General features: G+C 42.2%; 1 protein-coding gene across 1 annotated transcript; it reads left to right on the top strand.

Annotated features, from left to right (window-relative positions):
- The first annotated feature begins 11531 nt into the window (after nucleotides 1–11531).
- si:dkeyp-97b10.3 lies at nucleotides 11532–25801 on the top strand. Its single transcript, XM_036537438.1, has 18 exons — nucleotides 11532–11610; nucleotides 11857–12060; nucleotides 16180–16211; nucleotides 17908–17940; nucleotides 18232–18279; nucleotides 18361–18393; nucleotides 18791–18826; nucleotides 19073–19120; nucleotides 19401–19444; nucleotides 19709–19761; nucleotides 21088–21305; nucleotides 21497–21747; nucleotides 23013–23147; nucleotides 23441–23576; nucleotides 24008–24055; nucleotides 24588–24659; nucleotides 25149–25430; nucleotides 25726–25801. Exons 2-18 carry the CDS (start codon nucleotides 12011–12013, stop codon nucleotides 25752–25754), a joined length of 1548 nt encoding a protein of 515 aa, XP_036393331.1. The 5' UTR covers nucleotides 11532–11610; nucleotides 11857–12010; the 3' UTR covers nucleotides 25755–25801.
- The last annotated feature ends 1607 nt before the right edge of the window (nucleotides 25802–27408 follow it).

Here is a 27408-nt window from a genome sequence, read left to right as displayed (position 1 = left end):
TCCGACGTTGTCGAAGAAGGTGTGCAGGGGTAGCTTGCAGCAGCGGATGATGGCACTGCTGTTACCTTGCGTGCAGCATCGCTGGTCGTCCCCGCACTGGATGTGTCCGCAGTCTCGAACTGCCTGACAGGCGTGAATCACAAATGCAGTCAGAAAAGTAAAACACGGCGTTATATCATTCAAAAAATGAAGCATTCTTCGACTTTCGTTTGCTATGGATACTTGTTTCTACTTTGCTTTTTAGAAGAGAACTTGCCTCGTTTAGGTTCTGCTATTTTTGAGTAATTGTCGTTGCTGTAACTATGTGTTGCAGACCGTTCAGCAGTGGACACTGGTATTCGGTGTGTACCGAAAGAAGTGCCGTGCTAAAGCCCCCTAGTCAGTCTGCTGTCCGGTTGCAACGTGAGCTCTGGCGCGCACTGGCGAATCTTGATTCTTACATCATTCTGATGAACTATGCAGTTCTCAGCGAGAGAAGACAGCTGAACAATTTTGTTGATTTATTTATCGTTTATCATCTCCGCTGCGCTTTCTGAAACGTCGATGTGTAGAAACAAATTATATTTATCGAGCAAGCATTTCAAGATTATACACTTATTTAGCTTAGCAGATACTGCGGGCATTGCGCTTTTGTTAGAAACGAGGATTTCCAGTCACAAAGGGAGGCGATAATATATCTTCACCTAATTAAAAATGTATGTTTCTTTGATCGTGGTTGTAATGCGCCGGCTTGCCCGTTGAGTCATAGAACCCGAGTCTAAACGTCTTGCCTAGATATAGCATCTAGGTACTTTTTGAAACAGATGACAAGCTACCCACAGACAGCTGACCTCTACAAATTCTTGGATACTTAAAAGAACATAGAAAGTTCAAATGTTGATGACCATTGCAGGGCAATATCCATTAATGAATCATACTGGCTTATGCGATTTTGCAACTTTAATCTATTATGAGTCTTAGTTAAACTTTAAAACTGAGTGTATTCATGATGCTTGTAATGCTCATAGCGTCAAGGTCGCTCTTTGCTTTACGCATACATGTTTCAGTACCGACTAAAGTTGCTCTCCAACAGCAGACAGTGGTTGGCGACTCATCCTATAGGACTAACTGACAAATGAAATTTCATTATTAGCATTATCATCGAGACTCTACAAACCTAGCCAACGGTGGTGTAAATATAGGTTTTTATTTTATTTATTTATTTTGTTAAGGGGAGCTCTAAAGCGAAGGGACTCCCCTTGCTTGTTTGAGTTACAGTCGATCCATGTTTATGGTGCATTGAAATAACGGAGACACCTCTTTTCCTTTCACCACATCATTGAACATTATTTATATTCTATATTCTATATAAAAATCTGTGTAGTTTGAAGGGAACAGAATATGACCCTTTTTTCATACTGAATTATTCCCTAATGGAATTACGTACGTGAGATAGGCCATTTTTGGATGGGCCTCATATACATGATTTTACCATTATTAGAAATATAGCCTACATGGCAAACATATTTTTAGTCTGTAGTCAGTGAAGGTCGTCTATGCAGAATGCCAACAGGCCCACAACAGGCTACTGTATTCTTAGTGCTTCGGCAACAAAACCTGTATACAAACGGTAAAGTGGGCCATAAATGTGTAGCCTATTTCTTTATGGCATGCTACTGTCGTAGGATGGGGAAATAGTTGCACAATATTGTGCGGTTGCTTTCACTGTTAAGTAATTAGCTGGCAGTGTGATTGGGAGGGTGACCGACACCTGACTCACTGTTTTGTGTGGTTTAGTGTTCGGGAAAACAAAATAAAGCGAGTTTACGACAGTCAGTCTTCTCCTCGTCCGTCGTGTTGACTACCCTGTGTCATTGATAGAAAACATTAAACGTACAGTGAGTATACACACTATTCCGTGTTTATCGTGGAGAGCAAAGTCTAAATATTTGAAAGTACATAAAATACATAGCTAAAATCTTAAACTGAGTAAAAAGCGGACGCTATTTACTCGATTCTGATTTACCTAAGGCAGAAAAGCGCGTGAGTATCCTTTGCGTTGCTCTTTTGTATTTCCAGAGCAAATACCAGTTAATACTTGTGATTTCTCATAAACAAGGCTAATGCACAATATACCAAATTCGATTACTGGAGCATTATGCCGTAAAATCCTCTGGAAGACGACCAGCAAGCTTGATTTATGTAGCATCATGTTTCCTACATTAATCTGTCTCAATTACTGGCATACAATACCAGGGAGTACCCCTGGCTTAATGAGAAAGATAAACAAACATTACATATTGCAGTATCATGAGCGACCATGCTTAGTCGTACTGATTAACAACATAATATTACTAATTTAGGAAGCAACCTATACTATGTATTCTTATACAGCTTTATGTGGAAGTTGAACTGCAGATAGCATATGGAACGGCTATGGCATCATGCTATACTTGGGAAAAAGAAGGGTATCTCAGAATATCAGATCATGGGTCAGCTTTTTTAGATACATACACAACCCCCCCCCCCCCCCCCCCCCCCCCCCCCCTTTGAAGCAGACTGAGATCCCACTTCCTGTAGCAGCCTTTCCCACTTTCTCTAAAACCCACCGCAAAGCGCTGGACACAAGAGTGAGCCTAATACACCGCCTCCTCTCCCCCCTCTCATTTCTCAAGAGATGTCTTTGCAATATGTATTACTCTAATTGGAAACGGCAATCTTTTTCTGGGAAGAGGGGAAACAAGTCCTCTCAGACTCAATGGTAGAAGCCAGAGCTTCCTATAAATCTGACCAGATATGGAGGCGGTGCAGTGAAGAAGGGCGTGGCATCTCCAGAGAAATATTTTACCATTTAACCTGTGTGGGCAGTGATGTAACTAATTAAGAGGGATGGGAGTCCATGCTGTCCCTAGGTGACATGGTACGGCACAGTGAAAACTAGGAATTTCAAGTCAATGGGTTTTTCAACCCAACCATAGAATTAACAAATTAACATAACTTCAGTGATGTATGGAGTATTGGTCCTCAGTGGTCCAGTAGTAACCCTGGAAATGGCCCTTTAGTACATTTGGTCATTTAGCAGCCACTCTTATCCAGAGTAACTTACATAGTTCAGATGGTGTGAGGGGGTGGCACAGTAAAGTAGTGTCCTCTAAAAAAGTGCTTACATGTGTTAGCTGTTAAACTGCAAGGAACTCTAAGTGGTCCTAAATAAGGGAGTCTGGTAAGGGAATAATGTTTTTGTTCTTTTAAACCGACACCATTAATTCACTGTTGTATTCTACAGCATGCTGCACTTAATTGAGTATTACCAGCACATTAAGATGGATGGCAGTAGACATATTTATATTGCTGTAGCATTATTTTATGGTCCATTTGAGGTAACTGTAACCATGTTCACATTAACGATGATCTAGGGAGCATTGTCAGATTGTCAGCTTTATCAGTGGGTCAGTGGACACCTCCCGATTTGTTGTTACAGGATAACAGTGAATGCAGCTGCTTATGGTTTTATTTCGGATGAAGCCCTTGCAGTGTTATCTTTGAGATATTTACGAGATGACCACATTAAAGATAAACTGCAAAAGAAAATCAGTGTCCTCCACTCTGTGTGTACAATGTATCAATTTGTCAAGTTTAATAAAGAAAGGCAGTATCTCTGTGCAGGCTAAGAACACGCGAAAGAACACCCTTCAGTGCGGACAACATAAAAATAAATCATATGAATGAAAAAGTCCCATACCACAACTATTTCACACCCACATACTTCCTTTGCTCTTATCTCAACACTGGCTCCAGGCTTTTCTGTTGAGAATGTATTTTGGCAAGATTAGTCAGGGCTTTGACAGAAAAATAATTCTTTTTAATAATAATTCTGAGAGACCCACACAGATATCGGCCCAATTTGTATTGTTTAATGTTTCACATTTCTCTGTTATTTGTTACATCAGAATTATATCTGAGCGATTGTCCTGTACTGAAGCATGGAGTTACAGAGAGGCTCCAGAAGTTATGGCTGGGTGATACCTAGAATAACAGTATCATAAAAAAGGAAGTCTGAGACTGAGTAGAGTACTGACACCCTAACCTTAGTAAGAGCTCACCATGTGAGTCTAATACATTCTTTGAAGCAAGGCCTTATTTCACTCTTGTGTTTAACACATCAACAGTGTGCGCAGTCTTCAATGCTAAATCAATTTAAAATGAATCAGTATTGAAATTACCTTGTGCTGAGTGGATGTTGTATTGATTAACTGATTAATAGTTGTAGTAGTAACATCATCATCAGTCATTACCAATTACTTTTTTAAGCATTATCAACATTACTTTCAGAAACTACACTAACAAGTAACCCCAGTTTATAATCTCATCAGACTTCAGCCCCTTCCCCTCCTTCTCTCTTAAACAGGATGTCTGTGTGGTTTTAACCCCCAAACACCTGCCCCTGCCCCTGCTCCACTTTCACCTCCTTCTCCACTGCTCTCTCTCTCTCTCCCTCTCTCTCGCTCAAGCTGTTAATACAGCAGGCCAATAACAGTAAGAAGAACCATGCTGCTCTTATGCTGCCTTGTACTGAAAGAATGGAAGAGTGGATAAATAACTTTCCCTGTAAAAGCTATTGGTGTTGTACTAAATTGAGGTAAATGAAAAGAAGCCCCACCCTTGCTCTCTCTCTCTCCCCCTCTCTCTCTCTCTCCCCTCTCTCTCTCTACATCTGGCCTCCCCACGATTTCCTCGGCTCTGTCCTGGAGGGACGAAGCTGTTCTTTCAACTCTGCCGCTGTTTTAACGGTCAGCGAAGACGATGCCGGACTCCAGCAGAGAGAGCCAATATATCCCAGGTTTTTTTTTTTTTTTATCTGCCCGGATCAGGGAGTGATCAAGGCCTGCTGGCGGCCCTCTTTCCTGCTTTCTTTAGTGGGATCACCGACACCTGTTGGTAGAGTTGTTTTCACTCTTCTCTTTATTTAATTGCAGTGCCAGGGTGCAAGTGTCTGCCAGAAATCACATGGCGGCTATGGGGAAATGTGCTTTGAAGATTCTCTTCACAGTCTCGGGAGTGTGAGTTCATATTTCTGCTCATTTTGCCCTTTTTTACAAGGCCCTTTTCAGTTTATGCAGTTTGCCGGGCAAATATAAATTATTGTTAGCTTACAACCTCATTAACTCATACAGTCACACTCCCAAAATGAAATATGACACCATTTACAGTTTTGTCAAGGGGGTCAGAGACCAATGCACAGGTCAAACTTAATCAAAATACTTGAGAGCTCATTTAGTGTATTTCTGTATAACTAATAAATGTGTTGAATAATAATGAGGGCCATGCATTTCGGTTAGGTGAAATAGTTTAGGTATATAAAACATTTCCATGTATACTCCTTTATTAAATGATATGTATATGCCTTCACACCAGCACAATAAATGCAATTTTCAGCAGAGATAAATCCAGTTAAAATCATCTTGTTTAATATCCTAAATGGTTTTATTTCATTTAAACTCTGCATCTCTATTTTAAATATACACTATTAATATCAGACTCAGCATTATTTCCCCTTTAGTATCTACAGAGACAGTATTATTAAGAGTTTTCACCTGTAATACCTCATTCGTCACATCCCGCGATAGGGGTTCACGATGTGACCCTGGCATATAGCAGTGCACGCAGTTTTCTCTGATTTATGGGATAAATACTTCATGAAGGAGGCAGAAGAGTGCTTTCAAGGGAGCAGGGAGTGAATTCTGTGGTTAAGGGAGGCGTTCCTGTAACACACAGCCATGGTGAAAGAGAATGAGTGGGCAGCAGTCGACAGGACACCTCTAGGGGCCTAAAACCCTCCCAAATCAGAAAGGCACATAAAAATGTTTCTGCCTTTGTGTAGCAGTCGTCCTGTTGAGTTCAGCTGCAGATGACTCAGAGCATGGGTTACTGGCCAGCTGAAGTCCTCACACACACACACACAGTCAACTCTGACCTTTTTGCTTTTTCTCAATACCTGATGGCTAAATATAGAGCGAGGCTACTCGTTCCCAGTGCTGGTCTCTCGCAGGGGGATATTTTTAGCTCCGCCCACGTCAGCTGGGCTGAGTCACACATGCAGGCAGTCTGGGTGCGAGGCTGCGTGCCTCGTCACCCGTCCCGCCTTCCCTACCGCCCACGTCCGTTCCAGACGCATTCTGCGGGACGTGACGATGTCATATCTCCTGTGTCCGTGGAAACATTCCACAGGACTAAGAGCTGCCGGGAGGGTGGGAGAAAGATTCGGATGAGACGGGGGTGCAGACATCAAAGTGCCCCTGGGAGCAGACTAAGGCCGTGGTCTTTTTTTCTTCTTAATTTACTGGCTCCATCCCATTTTACAGGCGGCCTGAGACAGGAAATCTGCCAGTATGTAAAAATGTACAACAATTAAATCCTGTCTTGTATGGTGGGAAGAAAAACAGAGCTGATGTCCAGATCTCTCTTTAGCAGCAGTGTGTGGGTGTCCCATTCTTACAGTGGTGGCTCCGTGGCCAGATTTAAATTTGTTTGAAATTTGGGACATTTGTTGATAGAAGCAGAATAATCATACACAAATGACCTGCCTCGTTCTGCTTCGGAGATACCTCAGTTTCATTTACCAATACATATGTTATGCAAAGAAAGGAACTTCATCTGAACCAAAATCTAGTCCTGCACAAACTGGGGCTGATCAGTAGGGAGTTACCTGCAGAAACAAGATGAAGCCACAGGAAATAAAGTTGTTTCTATCGCTGTACATAATATGTAATACCACAATGCGGGTCCTGTGTTTTCATTATACAGTGATACAGTAAAGGGACTCCCTCTGACAGGATAAAAAATAGGAATATTCTACATCACTCAGATATTAAAAAAATGATCAAGATCCTGTTTGTATGGGAGAGAGAGGGAGAGAGAGAGAGAGAGAGAGAGAGAGAGAGAGAGAGAGAAAGAGTGCAAATGCTGTGTGTATCTTAGCATTTGCATGAGTTGTGTCTATATGAGGGGGATCAATGTAAAACAGAGTGACGGCATAGCTTGATTCCTCTGATATAGTGTTTGAACACTTTTGTGATATGATTTTTGTTTTCTTTTTCTAATGATCTGTTTGAACAGTCCTCTGTTTACCTCTTAAGCCTCACAGAACATTTAATGGTTTAGTTACGAGATCCTTCCTTTTGCGGTGGAGAAATATTCACTTTTATCGTTGCTCTGGGATATGCACTCCATTTCACTCACATACTTCATCCTAATTGCGCAGATGTGGGAGTCTGAGATTCTGTGCTGAGAAAGTACCCCCCACCCTCCTGTCGTCTCCACCCCAAGTCCCTTTGGCCAGTTTCAGCAGAGTCATCTGGTGGGAAAACACCTTCCAGCCCAAGAGTGGAGGGGGAAAGACAATGAGAAGTAAAAAAGCATGGACCTCTTATGAGTAGGAGTTAGGCGGTTTAATGTGGCTGCCTCAGCTCTGTTATAGGGCAGAAAAGAAAAGTGATGGACAACATAGCTGATTGTCGTGTATACCTGAGGTCCTGTGTTTGAGCTTTTTGGTGATCAGACATCTTTGGCTCCCCTGCATTCTGGTGAAATGGAGAGACTGAGGGTTGGAGTGGAACTTGTGGATCCGAGGATCACACAGACAGGATTACCGGCGAATGTGCTGACCAAATCAAGACCAGCCGGCTCAGCTGATTGAGTCTAGCGTAGGATGTGATCCACCGCACATGAGGCGCATAGCCATCTCCGCAATTATCGGACAGCTGGGTTGAGCTGAGGCCATTTGTAAGAAAGAAATGCTGCAGACACCCCCCCCCCCCACCCTACCCCCAAACCTCTTTTATAAATGTCTTTTCCTAGCATGGCAGGTTTTAGTTGTACTCCATTACATCAAAATATCTGTTATATCTAAACAAGCCCTTAAATCAATCTTTTTTCTTTCTTTCTTCATCTGAATGTTCAAAGGACATTGATTTCTTGCCTCTTTTCCAGGTGCTCTGAGTCTCCTGTCCCTCAGATGGATTATTTTATTGCAGGGGAAACCTGATCGATTTTTCTGCATTTTAAGAACAAGGGCTAGATTGTCCACTCACCCTGAAGTTGAGCTGTCCCAGCAGGTTTTCTGCATAAATTCTCTCTCTGTCTCTTTCTCTTTTCCTCCCTTTCTCTTTCACTAAATATAAAGCAAAGATATCAGTGAGACTCACCGTAAAAGTCATTTGTCTAGCAAACCCCGGCTGATACTTGTGGAGACTGATGTCAGGGTTCATTCAGTGCACTGTAGGCTGCAACACGTCTTCTCAGAGACAGGGTGGACTCTGGTCTGACCCCAGCGCTGCCCCCATCAGGCTGGCCTGGGTGAGCGCCATGTAAAAATGGAGGATAATCACGCAATACCATCCATTCCGTTCCCTCTCTTTCCCTCTCACCCTGCGTCTGTCTCCCACTCTTTCAAGCTCTCTCATCCTTGGTCTCTCTCACGCATTTCATCAGCCAGGCCTAAACCTCTCCTTTCCAGTGCCATGCAGCATACTCAGCCCAGTGGAATGCTAAAATAGTACAGCCACCTCTTAGGAGATATTGTGAGTCTAAATGATGTGTGGGAGTACTGAATAAAGCAAAGAATTAAAATCAAACTTAACCTCTTCTAGCCAGCCATTCAGATCAAATGAAAACCAAAAAAACTTGCCCAAGATGCACTCATGTACTCAGGCTTGTGTGAGTATATATTAAATGGGCAACAGTGTAGTATAGTGGTAAGGAGCAGGGTTTGCAACTGAAAGGTTGCTGGTTTGATTCCCCACTGGGGCACTGCTGCTGTCTCCTTGGGCAGTTAACCCAGAATTGCCTCAGTAAATACCCAGCTGTATAAATGGATAGCATGTAAAAACTGAAACCTGTGTAAGTTGCTCTGGATAAGAGCATCTGCTAAATAACAATGCAATGCAATATAAACATGTGCCACTGTAAGCCATGTCAGTGTGCAAGTATACTTGTAGAAAGGAGCATGTCAGTCTGATGTGAATTATGTCTGTGTTTTGTGTTAATGTAGAATTATATGTGTGTGCTGTGGGTCAGTTTGATGTGAGCTCTGTAGATGTGGTGTGAATTGTATCTTTACGAGTGTACGTTTTACAAGTTGGTGTGCTGTTGATTGTGCCTACATGTGTATGATGGATGTCAACGTGTTGTTTTCCTTGCGGGGAGAGAAAGGACTCACTCAGCCCTCCATGGATTGAGAAAAAGAGAGGACTCACTTCTTCGTGGATCGATAGAAATGCCCTCTATCCAGCAATCAAGCACACACTCCCCTGGGAATCCACTGAAAGAGCACTCTTAACCTTACTCTGAGGAAGGCAGAGATGCCCAGTTATGGATTTTTGAGGGTTTTGGTTTCTCACAATATTCTGCTACAAAAGCATTATTGGTGTCTTCGTAAGAGATGCTACTGTTATGGCTTTATTATGGTTTTGAATATGCTTCTGGCAGTCCTCAAACAACCTGTTAGGGAGTCACATCTGTTCAGCATTCGGTGACCTTCACTGAAAGGTCAGATCATTTGAGTCAATGAATTAGCACTCAAGTTCTTGGTCTCTTCATTTTAAATTGCCTATGACTTATTTCTTTCAGGAAAATTTAAGTAGATATTAGACAGTATATATTAATTTGCTTATGTAAGTATTTAAAATATTCTGTGTGACAGTTAATTTAACAAATAGCAATTTGCCATTTCTTTCATTTAGTTTTCAATCCAACAACTGTAAAACCCTGGAGACTGAGATGATAGGTAATAATATACAGTAATATGCACTTAGACTTTGCAAATAATTACGTTATCCCTCATGACTGCCTCCTTAGCCCTGCCTGGTAGAGGGAATGAAATTTCCTGGTGGAGGAAATTATTTTTTTCCTTGCAGTAAAAAGTGTGTTGAGGCGACATCTGGTGGATAATATATTGTACTGTACCTATAGCGTATTTTTATCATTACGTTGCGCGGATATGTGAATTATTTTGAAACGAAGTGAATTAATCGACGGGTTCAGTCACATCCATTTACACTGTGAAAAATGTCCCAAAACGGCGCAGTACAGGACTCCCTTTAGGAGCGGAAACTTTGAAGTTAATAGATGTCCAATCTCTTCACAATCGTAAAAAAAAAAGTTGAAAGGAAAATAAAGACATAAAGGTTTTAAGGTTCTCATTTGTGCCATGGCACCTTCTTTGTTTTGTTTTGTTTTTTTTAAATATATATATTATATCCACATGCCAGTGCTGATTCTCCTTGTTACAATTATCATCATGATTACTATTATTATTACTATTGAGATAGAGTCATAATAAGAGCCAGAAGAAGATTCAGCCCTGGGTACAGACAGACGAATGAGATTCCATCATTCTACATTGACTGATAGCTGAGTAGAATAAAAATGCCAAGGTCTGTTTAATCTGATATTGTTAAAAAAAACAACAACAAATGTTCGCAAATTTGGCCTAATTAAATTTTGACATTGTCCATTTTTTGAGACACCGTCATCTCACATTTTAGGTTTTGTTTTGTCAGAACTGATTGGAACTTGAGTTTGTAGTGCTAGTTTCTTTCTGTGATTTGAGACATTGGTTTTTTTTTCATCATTTTTTCCTCTCTCTTTTGCAAAGCTTTTAATGGGCTCCATCACAAATCAATTTTCGATCATCGTTATCCGGGAGAGCAGAGGCGGGTATATGCTGTCAGGGTCTATACATTTTTCCTGTAAATTATCCTGCTGGCGATATGGCGATCCTTCAGGACAACCAGAAGAAAAGAATTTACACATTTGTTGAGAATTCTAACCGCATGCCTACATGCATAGGTGTGATTACCTTGGAAACATGGAAACGCATCCATTTCAAAATCTAAAGCATCTGGGGCCCCAGAGATTAAATCATATCGGGGTTTCGGAGGAACAGATTAGGAAGAGAAGCAATACACAGGCACTGGAGCGATAAAGTGCTCAGTACGCGGAGCGGAAATGGCGTAGATTACGCTTTACTTCCCCAAAGAGTGTAATTGTCCAGGTGTAGCCACTCCCGGCACAGAAGCTGGGGATGTGGGAAAGTCCCGTTCCCCTGGTAACGCATTATGCCCCAAACAATCTTTGACCGACAGCGACAGCTAAAACCCTCCACCACATAGCACCACTTAGGTGATAACTGGGTTATACTAACATTTACAATCATAAACAAGCAATAAAACTGATTCAGAACCTGTAACCAGAACAGTCTCTACTCTCACATGCTACTGATACTTAACGGCAATGGTAGCCTATAAACAAGAAACACGACGGGTGTTTAAATCCAGTTAATTTTCTAACTCGCGTTGCTTGTCGACACCATTCAGTTCCAAATGATTTGTAAGGTGCAGTATACTTCCCTCTGCAACACCCTGATCTCTGATCAGCTCTCACAACTGCTGGGCGAATTGGTGGCCTCCTTCTACACCCGCCTTCTCTGACGAGAGAGCAGCATTTTCAGTAGGGCATCCAGATACGGAGCACAAAAAAAAAAAAAAGTAAAACTGAGCGCCTACAGCACGTCCGTTCGTGGTTGGTCAGACCTGGAAGCGGGACATTGAATACTCCTCCCACAGTGACATGGTAAAGAAACGCTTTGTTAATGTTTTTATTCTTGTTATGATGATTCATGTTTACGTTGGCAATTTTGCATTCAATGTGTTCCGCGATTTAACTTTTGCACAGTTTTTTAACGGTGGGCCTAAAGTGGCCTAGGAAAGGAAGGCTAAATTTTAAACAGTGTGCTGTAACCACATGATAAAACGTGCATGGTCCAGATGAATTTGGGAACTGACTCTTTTTTTTTTTTTTTTTTGCATATTTCCACAGGTATTGTGAAATGACGTCTGCTACGGAGCGGTGTGATCACTGTTAGAGAACCGATCCCTGAAGATATACTATTTTTACACTTCACCTTTTTTGTAAATAAAACGCCGAGAGGAACAAACAAGCGATTTGCACATAAACTAAAGGTGGACGTACAATGGTGGCAGAGATGGCTAGTTTTGGGACCTCTAATCATTTCCAAGAGAGGTAAGCTTTTTGATAAAAATAACAACAAAATAATAGTTACAGATAAACAGTCACGAATAGCGTTTGCATCACCTTCCACAAATGGTAAGTGGCTGGTATCACCACGGGTGTGAGGAGTTGCTGTTATGTGTGATTTTAAGGAAATTTAAAAAGATAAACGTACATGCATAAGCTTTATCCTTTCTTCGCCGGGTAGCTGAAATGGTCAAACGAACACATTTCGTGCTCCGGATGTGGCTGTTGACATAACATGTTGCAGAGGCAACGAAGTGAAAGCAACATAGACGCCATGCTTGCTTTGTTTGCCTGACTCATCTATTACTCATTGAAGCTAATGCAAAAAGCACTACTGACTGCAGGTGTACATCTTAATTGTGAAGTTGAATAAACTGCAGGGTTGTAGACCCAAATGGTTGTCTATCCTTTCACGCGTTTCGCCGAGACGTAACGTTACCCAAAAGATGACTGCAAATCCAAAACGGACACAAATTTAACTAACACAAAACCATGTATAGCCTAAAAATATATAGTGCTACTGCGTGCACAAGGAAGCACATGGATGTTGAACCATTTTGTTTCTGTGCATCCTGTTAAGGTATGTAAGCGCACGCGAGTTTCGCACCGTCAACGCTGTCAGTTTGGTCGCGTGCACAATAAACGAAATAAACGTGTTATTTATTTACTCATTTATTTAGTTTTATGTCTATTGCTCAACCCTTAGCCCAGCTCAGCCCCGTTGATTTGCATGCTACCACCTTAATGAGAGGAGGAAAGTACATTAATATGTCTAGTTAGCCATTTCATTGTAATGGGGATTTTCATTGCTCATTCTTCTGCATGTTTGTAACTTCCATCTTCATTGAAGACCAGTGTATTGCTGTTGGCCTATATAATGACAATAAATATAGAGCATTTGTGTGAATCCGTTTCCTGTTTACAATAAACACATTTTGTCAGCGCTCGGCGTTACCTGTTACTCGTGGTGAAGCAAGCACACCTGCACCTTCACCGGAACATCTACTTGAACCTGCCTCTGCTACATGATGGCTGGTGCAATGCAAGGAGCGAATAGTTAGAATTATATTCGTGTAACCAATGGCACAATACTAGAAGCGAATATTGTATCTTGAAAGAAGGGTAACTATTAGCTAGCTATACCTTGCAATACGTTAGCCACCCTTTTAAGATATTTCTTTCTGTAGGAATGCTAATATTCTCACTGATTTGGTGGCAACAGTGATGTATGTTGTTTCATAAACTATAAAAGTAACAAATTTGATATTTTAATGCCAAAGTAACTTGAATTAAGTACTAAATAATGTCGTCATTATTGTAGACGGAGTGGCTGTGATAGGAATAAATGTTTTAGCACGAACCAATTAATCCAGCGAATTAAAAAATGGTTGTAAATCTGAATTACTTGGTTGGTTATGCCAATGAGGTTTATAGATGTTTGAAGACTTCCTCGTATGCTCAAAGCTTTGTGATGCATAATTTACTGAGTGTTATCAGGAAGCAGGGTCAGAGCTGAGTCACAGCGGATTGGTATCCAGGCAGCCTCGTTACCGTGGCGCGCGATAGAGGCACTAAGCCGCGTCTGTAATTTAACACCAGGCCCCGCGTGCCCCACCCACTTAACTCTTAAACTGAAGTCGTTTTACAATAGGAGCGCGCCATACACGGGTTGCTGTTAGTATTCAGTGACGGCTATAGTAGGGCACCGAAGAATATCTGATGTCTCCTCTTTATGAGATGTCCCTGCAATCAGGGAAACCTACATGCTGCTATTTGCTTTACCTTTGGAGAAGAAAACGAGAATAAACGTATTCTTTGTGAATCAACAAAACTAATTCAAATAAAAGACAAATAATTTATTTCAGTTTTGAAACATGCAAGCTTCCTGTTATTGTGTGCCAGCTGCTCTGGCGACACCACTGCTGCCAGATGTGTGGTGAAGTAAAGGCGGTGTATGTGAAGCTGTGGTGTTGCAGCTCAGTGGCTGCATAACAAAGTCGTGCACAGAGACACCATCCATGCAAATGTGCATGTAAATGTTGGGGCCCTAAAAGGAAGGAAGAGAGATATTATGACTGACTGTCATGGAAAGCAGGGCAGCTGTAATGGAAACAATCACAAGTTGGTTGCGCCTCAGAGCCTGTTTGACCGGCTAATCCTTTGCACGACTTTCCCAGAAAAGGAGGCTGTGTCTGAAAGCGTGCAATAAGGTTATTGATTATAAATAATGAAAAAATGCAGAGGTTTATGGTAAAGTGTATATTACTGTGTGATCAGTACAGACCTTTCTTGAATGCTTGCCAAAACATTGATATTTACCTGTCTGTCATTCAAGCGCATTACTTCATCTGAGCAACGCAAACTGGTATTAATCTTCTGTTTACCTTGTATACTGTTCTTTTTTAGGCTACTTTTGTTGTAGCTGAGTTATCACCATCTGTCTCTGTGTATTTTTGATCACCTCAAGCTGTGCATTTTTGTTGTTTCTAAAAACAAACTTAGGTAGGGTGACCCACTTCTAAGTGCCTAACCCGTTTTTTCTGGTTTGGTGTATATTATGACAAATACATTATCTTCTTGCTCTTTTCTTATCATGCCTGAAGCATTTTTGTTGTGTTTCTGCTTGTCTGTAGAAGAATTAGAGATTTGTTATCTTTGTCTCTTCTTTCTCAGAATGGTGTGTAGCTCTTTCTGTGTGATAACCTGTAGGTTTTATTTATACACTTCACTTGGGGAGTGATCAAACAAACCAAATCTTTTTCAAAAATAGCTAACCATGGTTTCTTTTTTGTCCAAGGTTTAGAAGCATAGATGCATTGATTAAGTTGAAGTCATTTTCACTGTTTTATTTTACACATTTACTCTGAAAAGGCTTGCATCTGCCTGCATAGCACTTTGGAGAGTAGCTTACTTGCACCTCTGTTTCCATGTGCAGTTAAAGCATCAAGGCAATATGTAATGCTAAACTAAGTAGAAAGCAGACGGAAACTAATTCACACTAATAATTTGTTTTGTTTTTCAAGCCTTCTCTTTATTTAAAAAAAATGATGGTCGGATATGATGTCATCCGTCAATACAGTGGTCCCAATGTGAGTGTGTTTTTTTTTTTTTAGCAGTTGAAATTATGCCTGCAAAAGGACAATATGTCCAGCCAGTATTTCTTCAGTTTGTTGAACATTAACCAGCCAAAATTAAACATTACATCCATTGTTTTGGGTCAAGCGATGCGGGGAGTTTCCACAGGGCTGAATAGGATGGTGCTGTAGATGTATGAAGCTCACAGGTCCCCAACATCCTGTTATTGTGGTTCTGTGCAGAGCAAGAGGGTGAGTCACAGGAAAAAAGGCATAGCCAGGGTGACAGGAGCTGACAGCTGGCTGCCTTTTCCTTCCTCCAGTTCTACTCTGTCCTCCCTTCATCTCTCTCTCCCTATCTGTCTCTCTCTCCTTCTGACTCTCTCCATGCACCTTTTCTTTTTCCCACTAAACCTCTCTCTTTCTCCATCCTGCTCTTTTTGTACAACTTTGTCTGTGCACATCACCCATTCTTCCACATCCTTTTTCTCTCCTACAACTTCCTCTCACTCAGCATGTCTCCACTAGACTTCATGTGCACCGAGTTTACATCACTTAATCCTGACCTCCTTCCAGCTGCTGTACCTGGCAGAATTCCTCATGTGACTTTCTGTCTGTCCATCTGATCATCCCCAAGTTTAATTGGCAAAATGGATCTGTCCATCTCAGCCTCAGTTGATGTGTAGTGACAGTCGAAGTGGGTGCAATGTATTATACATTACTGATGATTATGGTGAGACCCCCCACCCCATTGTAAAGTGCTTTGAGATGCGTGAAAGGCAGAATTTGTTCTTGTCATTGCAGTTTCCTTTCTCAGCACACCTCCCTTCCTGTCACCAATATCCTCTTCTTCCCTTCTTGCCCTTCATTTTTCTCCCTTACCCTTCATTTTCCCTTATCCTTTCCTTGAGTTCCCCACCCTCTTCCTTTACCTCCTCCCCTATCAACCATCACAGGTGATTTTAGTTCACCTTGACATACTGTAATTAAGATACAGAAAGCTAATTAACTCGGTCTCTTTTCTTCACAGTAATGAAGACAATTCATTACCAGATCCAAAAGGTAAGATCCGATACGTTGTTGAGAATGGATGGTCCAACAATGTGTACCCAATTTTCAGTTTTTTTTAATTCTGTGCTTATACTACATCCACATTATCAGGCATGATTAGATGCTGAATTCTACTGCCCCTGTAAGAAAATCCTGTTTGCTGTTCCTGTTGGTAAACATTAATTTTCCTCAAATTCATTTTTGCTCCTGTTGATTCTTGGGTATTATTTGTGCAAATACTCAAATTCTGGATTTCAGGTCCAGAGTACAAGCCCCAGTGTAACCACTAGATGGCAGGAAAGTGTTATGAAAAAGAATGGTTGTGTGTGTGTGTGTGTGTGTGTGTGTGTGTGTCTGTGTCTGTGTGTCTGTGTGTGTGTGTATGGGTGTGCGCACGCAGGGGGGTTGGGATGTTTATTTATGTCTGACTGAGGGTACAGAGAATGGAACGGGTCATGCTGAGACAAGAAAGAGAAAGAAGGCGCTTTGAGGACACAGGCACATCTGTGCTCCTGTTGAGTTCCCTCACTCTCTCACTCCCTTATTCTGTCTGTCTCTCCCTCTCGCCCATTTTCCTGAAATAAATTGCAGCAGGCAAATTAGGACAGTTCCTAGCCATTACTCTCTCCTCCGGCAGATTCCTGGATGGCATGTCACAGTAGGCATTGCTGTGGTTACCAGAAGTTTTCTCCATTCTGTCATCACTGTTATATCCAAAGTCTGCTGTTAACACCTGTGTGTTATTAACAAGCACAGGTGGAAAAAAATGCTTTGCTAAGTGTGTCAGGAAACACATGGGATTTTTTTGTGGTTACACCATACTAGATTATGACAGAAACTACAGAGTCTCTTACACCATACTAGATTATAACAGAAACTACAGAGTCTCAATTACAGTGCTCATTACAACTTTAAGGTGCAGAAGGCAGTAGACACGACACTGATGAAGTAGTGCTGGAAATTTAAGGTTTTGGGTAGAAAAAACCTGTGAAAGTACTGTGATTAATAGCATGATGATCTGAAGTGTGCAGGAGAGTGGAGCTGGACTGAGACTTTGAGGAATGTAATGTAATGAATTAGAGAAGGGATCACCCTGGAGCACAGGGCACGATGTCACCCATGGCTTTCGCTGAATCACACACAACGTAATAAGTGAGACGTGGGAAATTAACCTTTACATAGAGAAGAGTTCAGCCTTTTACTGGTAAAGTCTCATTCGCTTTCACCCCCATCGCTTTCAAATTAGTTGCTGCTGTATTAATCACTGATCGGTTCAGAACAACAGCCATCTAAAACTTATTTTTTTTATGATCACGTATTATCTGTTGAAGTGGTAGCTACAAGAGACAACCTCTCTGACAGGTGACAGTTCCCCCAAAAAAGGATCACACCAGTAATCCACAGTATAGTTTTAAGAGCAACATGTAATGTTAATATGATTATATTCAAACAGCAATTTCAGTTGATTTCTAAACCTGTGGCGATATGCTTAGGTCTATAGATCTACACAGGGGACAACCTAATATCTTACTCATCACCGTGGCAGGAACACTTATACACTGACCTTGAAAGCCCTAGCTGTGAGTCACAGTAGGACAGAAGGTTACACTAGGGCTATATCCATCTCAGTGTCAAAGATATGACCTTTTGTTGAATCATGTCATATTTGATAATGTCTAAAATGATTTTTACTTCCTTATGAAAACAGAAATCCTGACTGAAAATGAAAATAACAGTTCAGGTATGTATAGACCTCTCATATAGGTTTTTATGAAATCCTTGAATCATGCCACTCAGGAAATTCTTCGTTGTATGAATAATGCCTGATGTATAGGCACATGCAGTATAACTGCTACTGATACCCAGCTTTTGGCTCATATGAGCTGAGTAGCTGAATACTGTACAGCAGTGACAACATATGTGTCAGCGTTTATAATCCTGAATAGTTTTCTGTGCTCAGTAGACCCATCTGTTCAAAGTGTTGCTCTTGATTAATCTTCGGACACTGTTCCGTCCCCAAATCTTCTGACAGACAACACAGAGAACTCTACAGAGGAGAGCTCAGAGGACGAGCATTCCGGTGAGAATTTGGGCTGGGATGACATCTTGGTTCAACCTGAATCTGTTGAGCTTTTCTGAGGTCATTTCCTTCTTTCAACAGATGGTGATGCTACTGAGAATGATAATGAAGGAGGTAAGCACAGTCTTTATTATTCAAATCCTTTGAAACTGTCCAAATGGAATTCATACACATTCTCCTGGATTTTTAGGATTGAAACCCCAGGCCAAATTGATCTTGCCATATGCTAAATAAGAATTCTGCACCATACCAACTAGGTGATATGTCTCAACTCTAAGGACCAGCTGAAGACTATAGAAAAACCAGGCCGCTATCCAGTGACTCCTCCTGCAGATCCATTTCTGCACATTACCATTACAGGCAACTGTGCGTTTTGTGTATTTTAAATGGAGGAAACACAGAAAATGTGTGAAGGCCTCTCTGGGTGTTTCTAAAGATAATGATAATCTTCACCCAGCAGATGTGCTGTCAGTTGTGCTGCCATTGATGTGATTCTTTTTTTTTGTGACAGAGAAAGAGGACCCTGATGTTGGAGGTTCCAGACATGGTAAGAACAGAATCAATTCGGTTCTATAAATAATTTCATGGAGAAACTCTTTTACTGAAGATGAATTGGCCTTTCCTTCTTTTTTTTGCTTTTTTTATTGGCTGGCAGCCATTTAATTATTTTTAGTCATGGAAGTGTAAAGGAGTAGAACAGGGCTGATGTCTGCTGGTTGACAGATGCTGTCTGGAGTGTTTTAAATGTTTCTCTTTGGCGAATTTTACTGAAGCGTTGTTTGTGTCTTTACAGATCAGGGCTCTGCTCCCGAACCGAGTGAGGAAGAACAGAATGGGAAAGGTAGCCCCCGTCCAAGGCTTACTTTATTTTCCTTTTTCCTCTGGTGCTCTTAATCCCCTGTGATGCAGCCTGTCAGAAAAATCAAATGTTCTTTTCATCTGATCAAAAGTGCTGAGCGACAGCAAGGAGCTGGACCCAGATGGAAGGGGCTCAAACGCGTGAATGACCACCAGAGGAGATTTGAGTTAATTGGTCAGAGGAATGTTGCATCTCGGGCTGTGAGGCTTTTTAGAATGGCCACTGTCTGCTCTCATCTCCTTCATGATGTGTGTGTTAACAGATGCTCATCCCCGGCCCTGCTGCGAAAAATGCAAGGCCATACAGGTGAGGATTTCCTCTGCTGTCCAGAATAAAGCCCATCGAGAGATTTAAGTTTGAATGCTTCAAATAAACTAGTAATACACATACATGCCTAGTAATTTTGCTTTACAGACAGTAAAGCTATCATTTTTTAGCTGTTTTAAATAATATATTTAGATTGTATTCTTTTCTAAAAAAAAAAAAAAAAAGATTCTTAAAAATACATGAACATCTATGAAAGAGAAGATGATGGGTAATTGTAGAACAATGTGTCTGTACCTGTCACAGAATCACAGCTATGAACGTGTAACTCCCAGGAAAATCTCACGGGGACGACTGCTGTAAGTGCTTTGTCTCTCTCAAACCTCGCTGTGTCTGCATCTTTCTTTCCAGTTGTTAATTCACCTTAGGTCTGAATGCATGTTTCCTGAAATTTTTGTCTGCAGGACACTTGGTTACAGGGTGTAAATTTTGACCTGTCTGACATTTCTAATTCCCGTTGAAAAAGTATGAAAGTTGAACTTGACAAAGAATGGCTCATTTTGAAAGTTTTGACCTTTATTATCTCAAGGTTTGTAACCCTGACCTTTATTGCCTTTTTAGATTGTCACTTTTAGATTGCAGTGTGCCAGGAGAACATTCACATTCAAATGCACATTCAGCTTTAATCGTCCTATGAACTGGGCGGGCTTCTTCAGAATTCACACCATTATATTTGGTCCCCCGAATTTTGACTACAGTCAGTACAGGAAAGGTCAGCTACTCATTGTTTTCATATGACATGGCTCCTGCTCTCAACCCACCTTCTTAAAACTGTCCCACTCTCAAGGTCCCCCCTTTCTGTTGCTCGTAGTTCTCAGTCATTTCACTTGCCTTATTTCAGGAGCAATTCAAGACAGTTTTAGTGAGCACATAGTAACAAATTGCAAAATATTACTGTTTCCAATATTGTTAACTGTATTCCTGTATTTCCTAAATATTTCCTGTATTTCCTGAAATTCCCACTTTATAAAACAGAATTGGTATGTGTAGCGAAGGGCGAGAGCAGTCACCCCACCCGGTCTCGAACCCGGGTCTACGGGGAACCAACCACGACTTTGACCGCGACGCCAATGAGCCAGGCTCGTTGGTATGGCAGTCAGAGCGCATACTCAACCGTAGTGACAGCACTCCGTCACACTGCCCTCCCCTTCAGGAAGCACGCCCATGCGCTTCATGCACTAAGGCGTCCCTCACGCATTCTCTTGCTGTACTTCTCCCATCCCAGGGTGCCCCACTCACCAGTGCTTCACCCATCTCTGGGGTCCCTCACACACCAGGGTGAACCAAAACTGGGGGTCCCTTGTACAGCTCACATACCGGGCACACCTCCGATGGCCTCGCGGCAAGCAACCCCACTGCTAACACCATTTGTAGCGAAGGGCGAGAGCAGTCACCCCACCCGGCCTCGAACCCGGGTCTACGGGGTACCAAACATGCGACTTTGACTGCGCCAAAGAGCCAAAGAGCCAGGCTCGTTGGTATGGCAGTCGGAGCGCATACTCAACCGTAGTGACGGCACTCCGTCACAGTATGAAATAATTGTTAAAGTAAACCACATTTCCATGTAATAGTTTCCGTCTGTAGGAAGTGCTTTGCGTCACTTGCTGTCCCTCATGCTGTGGCAGGTTATTCCTGGAGGGTGAGGGAACCTACGAATGTTCCGTCACAGGCCTGGTGTTCGAAGTTTCCCAGAAGGTGCAGATCAGATACTCCATCTTGTCGTGGGGCAAGTTTGGGATGTACCTGAAGGAATCTTGGAAATTTGCTGGACCCATCTTCGATGTGGACTGTGACCCGTCCATCCTGAAATCCATCCAGTTCCCGCACTCGCTCTGCCTGGCTGGTAAGGGCCGAGACTGGGCTTGAACTGCTTTAGCTGAGATGATGTCAGGACTGTGGGTTTTTTTTGTGTTATGATATAAACGAGTTTCCGTCTATCATCCAGTTCTCCCTCTGTTTGTGTATCCATCAATGCTGACCATCTCTTTCCATCCTTCTCTCCACATCAGTCTTTTCTTGATTGTCTCCTCTCAGATCAGGACAGCGAGGTGACCTTTGGCATCCTGCACGTCAAGAACAGTCATCCCCTTGTGGAGCCGTCGGTGGATCACTCTGGAAGCCACGTCAAGTGGAGCGTGACGTCCTTGTCCCCAGTGGGCCCCATCGTGCAGACGTCCCAGCCAGCTGAACACCACGGTGTGGTCCTGGTCTACAAGGAGGTGGGCCAGCGCCCTTCATCCTCCTTCCGTGTCTACCTGGCCACCAACAACCACTCTGATATCAAGGTGAGAGTGTGGGGTGATGTTGACGTGTGCTGAAGGCACAGACTTGTGGGAAGACAGAGTGGGAACAATCACATGGCCCAGAGTGACAGCTTAGCGCGTGGCACCCATTACTGTAATGCTGTGTCATCGCAGTAGGGTTTTCCATGCCATTGGTTGAGATACCCCACTCCTACTCTGCCAGTATTTGACTCTTTGTGTGGGCGAGGTGCAGCTTTCGGCATGTAATAAAGGAAGTCATGCAGGAAGTGTGCATGTGCTTGAGTGTGAGAGATTCTTCATGTATGTACGAACACACTGTCAGCTCCCTCAGAGTTCTTCACGTTGTGAAGGTACTCTCGGTATGGCTGTAGCAACTATGACCGCAGAGGGTTACTCCACTCCCAGGCACGACATCGCAGCTGCAGTTCTGACGAAAACGTAACGCCATATCTAGAAAAAAAAAAGGGCTGAAATTAGCCTCAGAGTGAGAGAGTACTGGTGCAGAAACGGAGAACTGTGTGGCTGCGTAATGTCTCACACATGGAGTGCTGGTGAGTACACCCTGAGCTGGCTGTGGCAGAAATAGCTCTCTGAAATTGCTCTCTGCCACATATGAGCTGTCACCCTTCTCTGATTTCGATATGGAAAACTCCCTTCTCTGTTGACCGCTCAGGTGGCCCTGTTGGTTGGTGTGATTTGCATGTGTATTTACGCTGATGTGTTGGGTAACGGTCCTCCAGGAGTCTTATACATCTTGCTGTTCTGCAGCACGGACATTGGGTTGAACTATGGAATCCATCCTCAAAGCTTATGAATATATATATGTGTTTATGCTTAATGTGATGTATCCAGGAATAGCATTATTGCAAACGGTTAAAAATTAATTCAAATGGGTCCATTTTGTTTGTCTCTTTGACATGATGAAACCGCTGATGAAAATAACTCATAGGGAACATAATTATTCAAACTGGTGGCATTGAAAACAAGACTCCTTGACTCTGTTTGAGCTAGCATATTGGTCCTATTCCAGTAGTCTGGCCTTGTGTGTTTTTGGTGATGATATCTTAAAGGTGGTACCTTTGGTGATAATATCCTAACTACAGAATGATTTGATGTCTTGATAATGTTAACAGATGAGGTGATAAAGGGCCATAATGCTGTGAGAAGGCAGAACCTTTCCCATAAGTCATCTGGGATCGGACCCGGCCTTCAGTTGCTCCACTCAGCCTCTCCTCTGTCAGCCGTCCCTGCTTCTCTCTGTTGACACTTTGATATGTTTGTCTCAGGACATCCAGAAGGAGGTTAGGAATTCCAAGAAGAGGTATGTGAAGATGGAAAAACCCCCTACTTGCAGGAGGCTCCTGGAAGAGAAGAAGAAGTACAAGCTGATGAGTGAGCCCGAGGGAGAGATCAACCCAGAGGTGAAAAAGCAGTTTTGGTTGTGTTGGGAAGTGCTGAACTTCCCTGCAAGAGCATATTTAGTTTTTATTTGTTTTATCTCAGGTGGCTGCAGATTGTGACAGAGAAATGAAGGATCAGTTTGGCTTTTGCATTCATAATTTGAAGCTGCCTGTCTCAGTACATGTGAAATGGCCTGAATAGCAGACTAATTACTGTACTGGCACTCTGCTGTTTGTCGCAAGGGGCAGAGAATGATCTCGGCCAGCTTCACTTTTCAGTCAGACCAAACAGTATGTCGGCATGTCTCCAACAGGATTTCCAGTTCACCCAGGCAGCTGTCAAGATAAAGGGTTACTTTGAGGCCTTCTTTGAGCAGCCTCCACCCTTTAAACTTTCCCTTGTGGAGGCTGATTCAGGGCAAACAGTGTGGACCGCCACTCTCCGAGAGGGTATGAGGGGTTTCGTTGTGTGCCTGTTTTTGCCTGGGTGTACCTTTGTGTGTGTGTGTGTGTGTGTCTTTTTGTCATATGCATGCTTGTCCAGCCCTTCGTGTGTCTGGCCTGTGTGTGCAGGTCTGTCCTCTGCCTGTTTGTCTAGATGGAAAAACCTGCTCCTCAGGGTTATGATGTTGTTTTTGACACTTACCTTTATATTTCTTGCCTGTGAAGAGTAGTCTGTTGTCTTTATTCTCTCTGCAAAACATTTGAAGCCCTACCAAACCCATTTTAGTCAGTTTTCCAATACCGATGCATACCTTTCAGCTTTATTACACATGCCATATCCCCTTGTAGGCACGTCAAACTGTAAAGTGATGTCATAAACTCTGTTCTGGTGTTTTCTTGTGCTAAAGGTTAATTTAACCACTGAATCTCCTTCACAGGTGACTGTGAAGACAATGTCATTGAAAAACCAAGGAGCCGAAAAGATAGTGAGTTACTGTGTGTCAGCCAATCATTACTATTCCGATGTGTGACCTTTTATCTGTCCCAGTAAGGGAGGGACATGGGTTCTGTAATTTACAGTATGCCTTCACTTCAGTGTGACAGAAATTTCTTCATACCCGGTCTTTCCTTGTGACAATACTGAGGTCACGTTATAGAAATTTCACAGTACAGACGATGATGCAACAAATAAGGCACAAAAGTGTGAAAATGGAAAATCAAAAAATGACGACAAAATTGAAAATCAACAAATTTTAAGAAAACATTTATATTTAACTCGGTCTAGTGTGTCGTAATCTCGTTGAGATTAATCAAAGTGGACTAAACTGATTTGATGAAATCCTGTAATTTGGTTTGTTATACAAGATAAGATAGAATTGTCACATAATGTAATCAGGTCATTTTATCACATTATTCTCTGTAAAAAAAAGAAAAATCTTGCTGGCCAATTTCTGCAAAGGGTGCTCTGTATTGTATATATATATCGTTATGTGGCTGACTTTGAACTGACTTCTGCAGGTCGCAAAAGAAATGGCAGTACATCTGAGGAGGAACAGATCAGTAAGAGACCCAGATGTGAAGATGTTCCCGGTAATAGTTCTGTTTTCTCTTGCAGTCTGTTGCATTGCTAGTTTCTCAAGCGTATTGTCATCAGTGCAGTGTGCTGCCTCAATAACTAAAAACTATTCTACAGCTAGTGGACATGGCCATGGGTTTGAATCCTTGATTGGATGCTCTTGACCAAGTTGCTACCCAATGACCAAGTTTCAATAGTTGGCCAGACAAGGTAGCTGGTAGAGACACAAGTGCATTAAACCATTAAAATTCCTTTTTTAAAATATTTTTTTATTTTATTTTTTAATATTAAGGAAAATAGAGGTGAGAAATTGCTTTAGATGGTGTGAGGGACGTTTAAAGGATATTGAAGGGACTCGGCAGAACAGATGAAGTGTGGAAGGTCATTCCACCATCAGGGCAGAGAAAGCTGTGGATAGTGAATCAATGGGCAGGAGTGAAAATGTTAGATTGATGAACGTGAGTTCGTGTTTAAAGTAATAATGTAGGGATTTACTGTTGCAGATGGAGTGGGGGCGCCAAAGTCCCTGGACATCACTGACCAGCAGCTGATGACTGTGGCCAAGCGAATGGGGAAGGAGTGGAAGCAGGTGGCCATTTGCTACCTGGGTTTGAGGATGCAGGACCTCGAGGACATCCAGAATACAGACGAGGACCTGACCATGCACAAGTTTAAGATGCTGGACAAGTGGCGGCGGAGGACCAAAGGGGAAGCCAGCGTTGCACAGCTCTGGAAGAGCCTGAACCATGAGGACGTACCAAACGAGGTCCGAGATGCCCTGGAAGGTAGGGGGCATGAGCTAGAGGGCACCTCCCATTAAGGTGTCAGTGACTGAGCTAACAGGGCCCGGTCGGGGTCAGGGCAGACTTTAGGATTATTACATGCTCCCATCCCACCACGTTCCCGCTGTGACCTTTTCCATTCCGAGTTCCATGTGTCTGGGCCCTCTGTGGATTATTCCCCCTTATGACCATTCCCTTAGAGGGAGTGGGAAGACAAAATGCTCTGACAGATTTCCATTACTATATATGTGTAAGTGAAAAAGTTCTGATGTTCTGTTTTCCGTTTCATTCTCTGTAGCCATGCTGCCTAATAACCCTGCAAAGTGAGCTGACTGTGAGAGTGCACGGACTCCTCAGGTGTTCCATCCTGGGAGAGCCTGAGCTCCTGTGATCTTCCAGCGTGAGACACACGGGGCCGGCTCTGCAGAGCGGGCCTGGAGCAGGAAAAACCATGCTGTCTCAGGAGCGTGGACACAGCGGGGGGGGCAGAGGGGACCATTCCTGCCCTAAAAGTCCAGGGTGGGTCTTCTCTCGGTCTAGTTCAAGCCTTTTTGTACCTCATTCGTTATTTGAATGAAAAATACAATCAGCAATAATCACTTAAGTGTAATGACGCTACCTTTTCTGTAATACCCCGTAAAATCTGAAGTATTGCTACCATGTCATTGAGGGTGAAAATGGCCAGCCCCCTAAGACACCCCTACTACAGATGGTGCTGCCGGTTAAACAACACACAAACTGGAAAATTATGCCTAATATGATATATGTTGTTACCATACATGTTTGTTTTTGGAAGGAACCACTTTTTAAACAAGCCATGTCTTCTGCCTATAGAAATGCCTGTATATGTACTGACAGAATCAAGAGGGAACCAAATTTGTTTTTTTGTGTAAGGAGCTGTGACTGTTAATATGTATATATTTTATATCTTTTTCTATTTTTGTTGTGACCAAATTGCGAAAAGCAAATGCACATACCTGAGCTTTGTCTCAATGGGAACATTGTGATGTTTACGTTCCAATTGCTTGAACTCCTTGAACTGCTTTCACATTCCTAAGCCTTTGGAAAACATGTTACAGCTTTTAAACTGTAGACTGACCCGGGCTGTTGAAACAAGGCTCTTGCAGAACAGAGCTTGTTGTAGGGTACTCCCAGTTTCTATTGAGTAGCCTCAGTGCTGCCTCAAGTGGTAGCTAGTAGCATAGAAACCTTTGTTTTTTTTATTGCGCTAGAAAAAAATCCTTTCTTAAAAAAAAAAAAAAAGAAATGTGTCTCAATAAATTATACAGGAGAGAAAATCAAGCTATACCACTGCCTATGACAAACATGCACTCTTCTCTCTCAGGGGTTAAGCATGTCTCTGTGTTTCTGTTTTCAGACACATTCCCTCAAACACATAGCCTGTGTTGAGCCATGCACTGATGTCAACACAGTGGCCAGTCTTTCCCAGTGCTGCTGTTAGGAATACAGCACTTATTATTAACTGAACAGTGTGTTGAACAGTAGTGCTATGTACAGGTTGCTGTACAGTGTTTAGCAGTGTGAATTCCTCTGTTTTTGTCTCCTACATATGCAAAAGCAGTGGTCATTTATTGTCTTTAGGATTGTTACTGACTGAATAAAACTTTTATTAAAAAGAGGTTGCACATTTATGTTTATAATTTTGAACTGTAAACCATATTTTGAATCTTAAATTAGGCATTTTTGTTGAAAAGTTAAAGTTTAAGACTTGGGTGCTGCCACATGGGGGAATTTTTAAATTTCTGGATCTGATCCTGATGGTAGTTATTCTGACTGCTGCTCACATTAATTGACTTTATATTGCTATGAAAGTGTGTATCTGTTCAGCTTTTCTTCCTACTTCAGGTCCTTTACTTCCAACAGAGCCCCATTTTAAGGTTTAAAGGATGGAATGTGTACTTACACTACACTGTTGTTAAAAATGGCATTTGAGTTTAAACTATCAGTTTCCCTTCTTTTA

Source organism: Megalops cyprinoides, chromosome 9, assembly GCF_013368585.1.
Source record: "Megalops cyprinoides isolate fMegCyp1 chromosome 9, fMegCyp1.pri, whole genome shotgun sequence".
In the NCBI taxonomy this organism is placed as follows: Eukaryota; Metazoa; Chordata; class Actinopteri; order Elopiformes; family Megalopidae; genus Megalops; species Megalops cyprinoides.
This window is presented reverse-complemented; position numbering and strand designations above follow the sequence as displayed.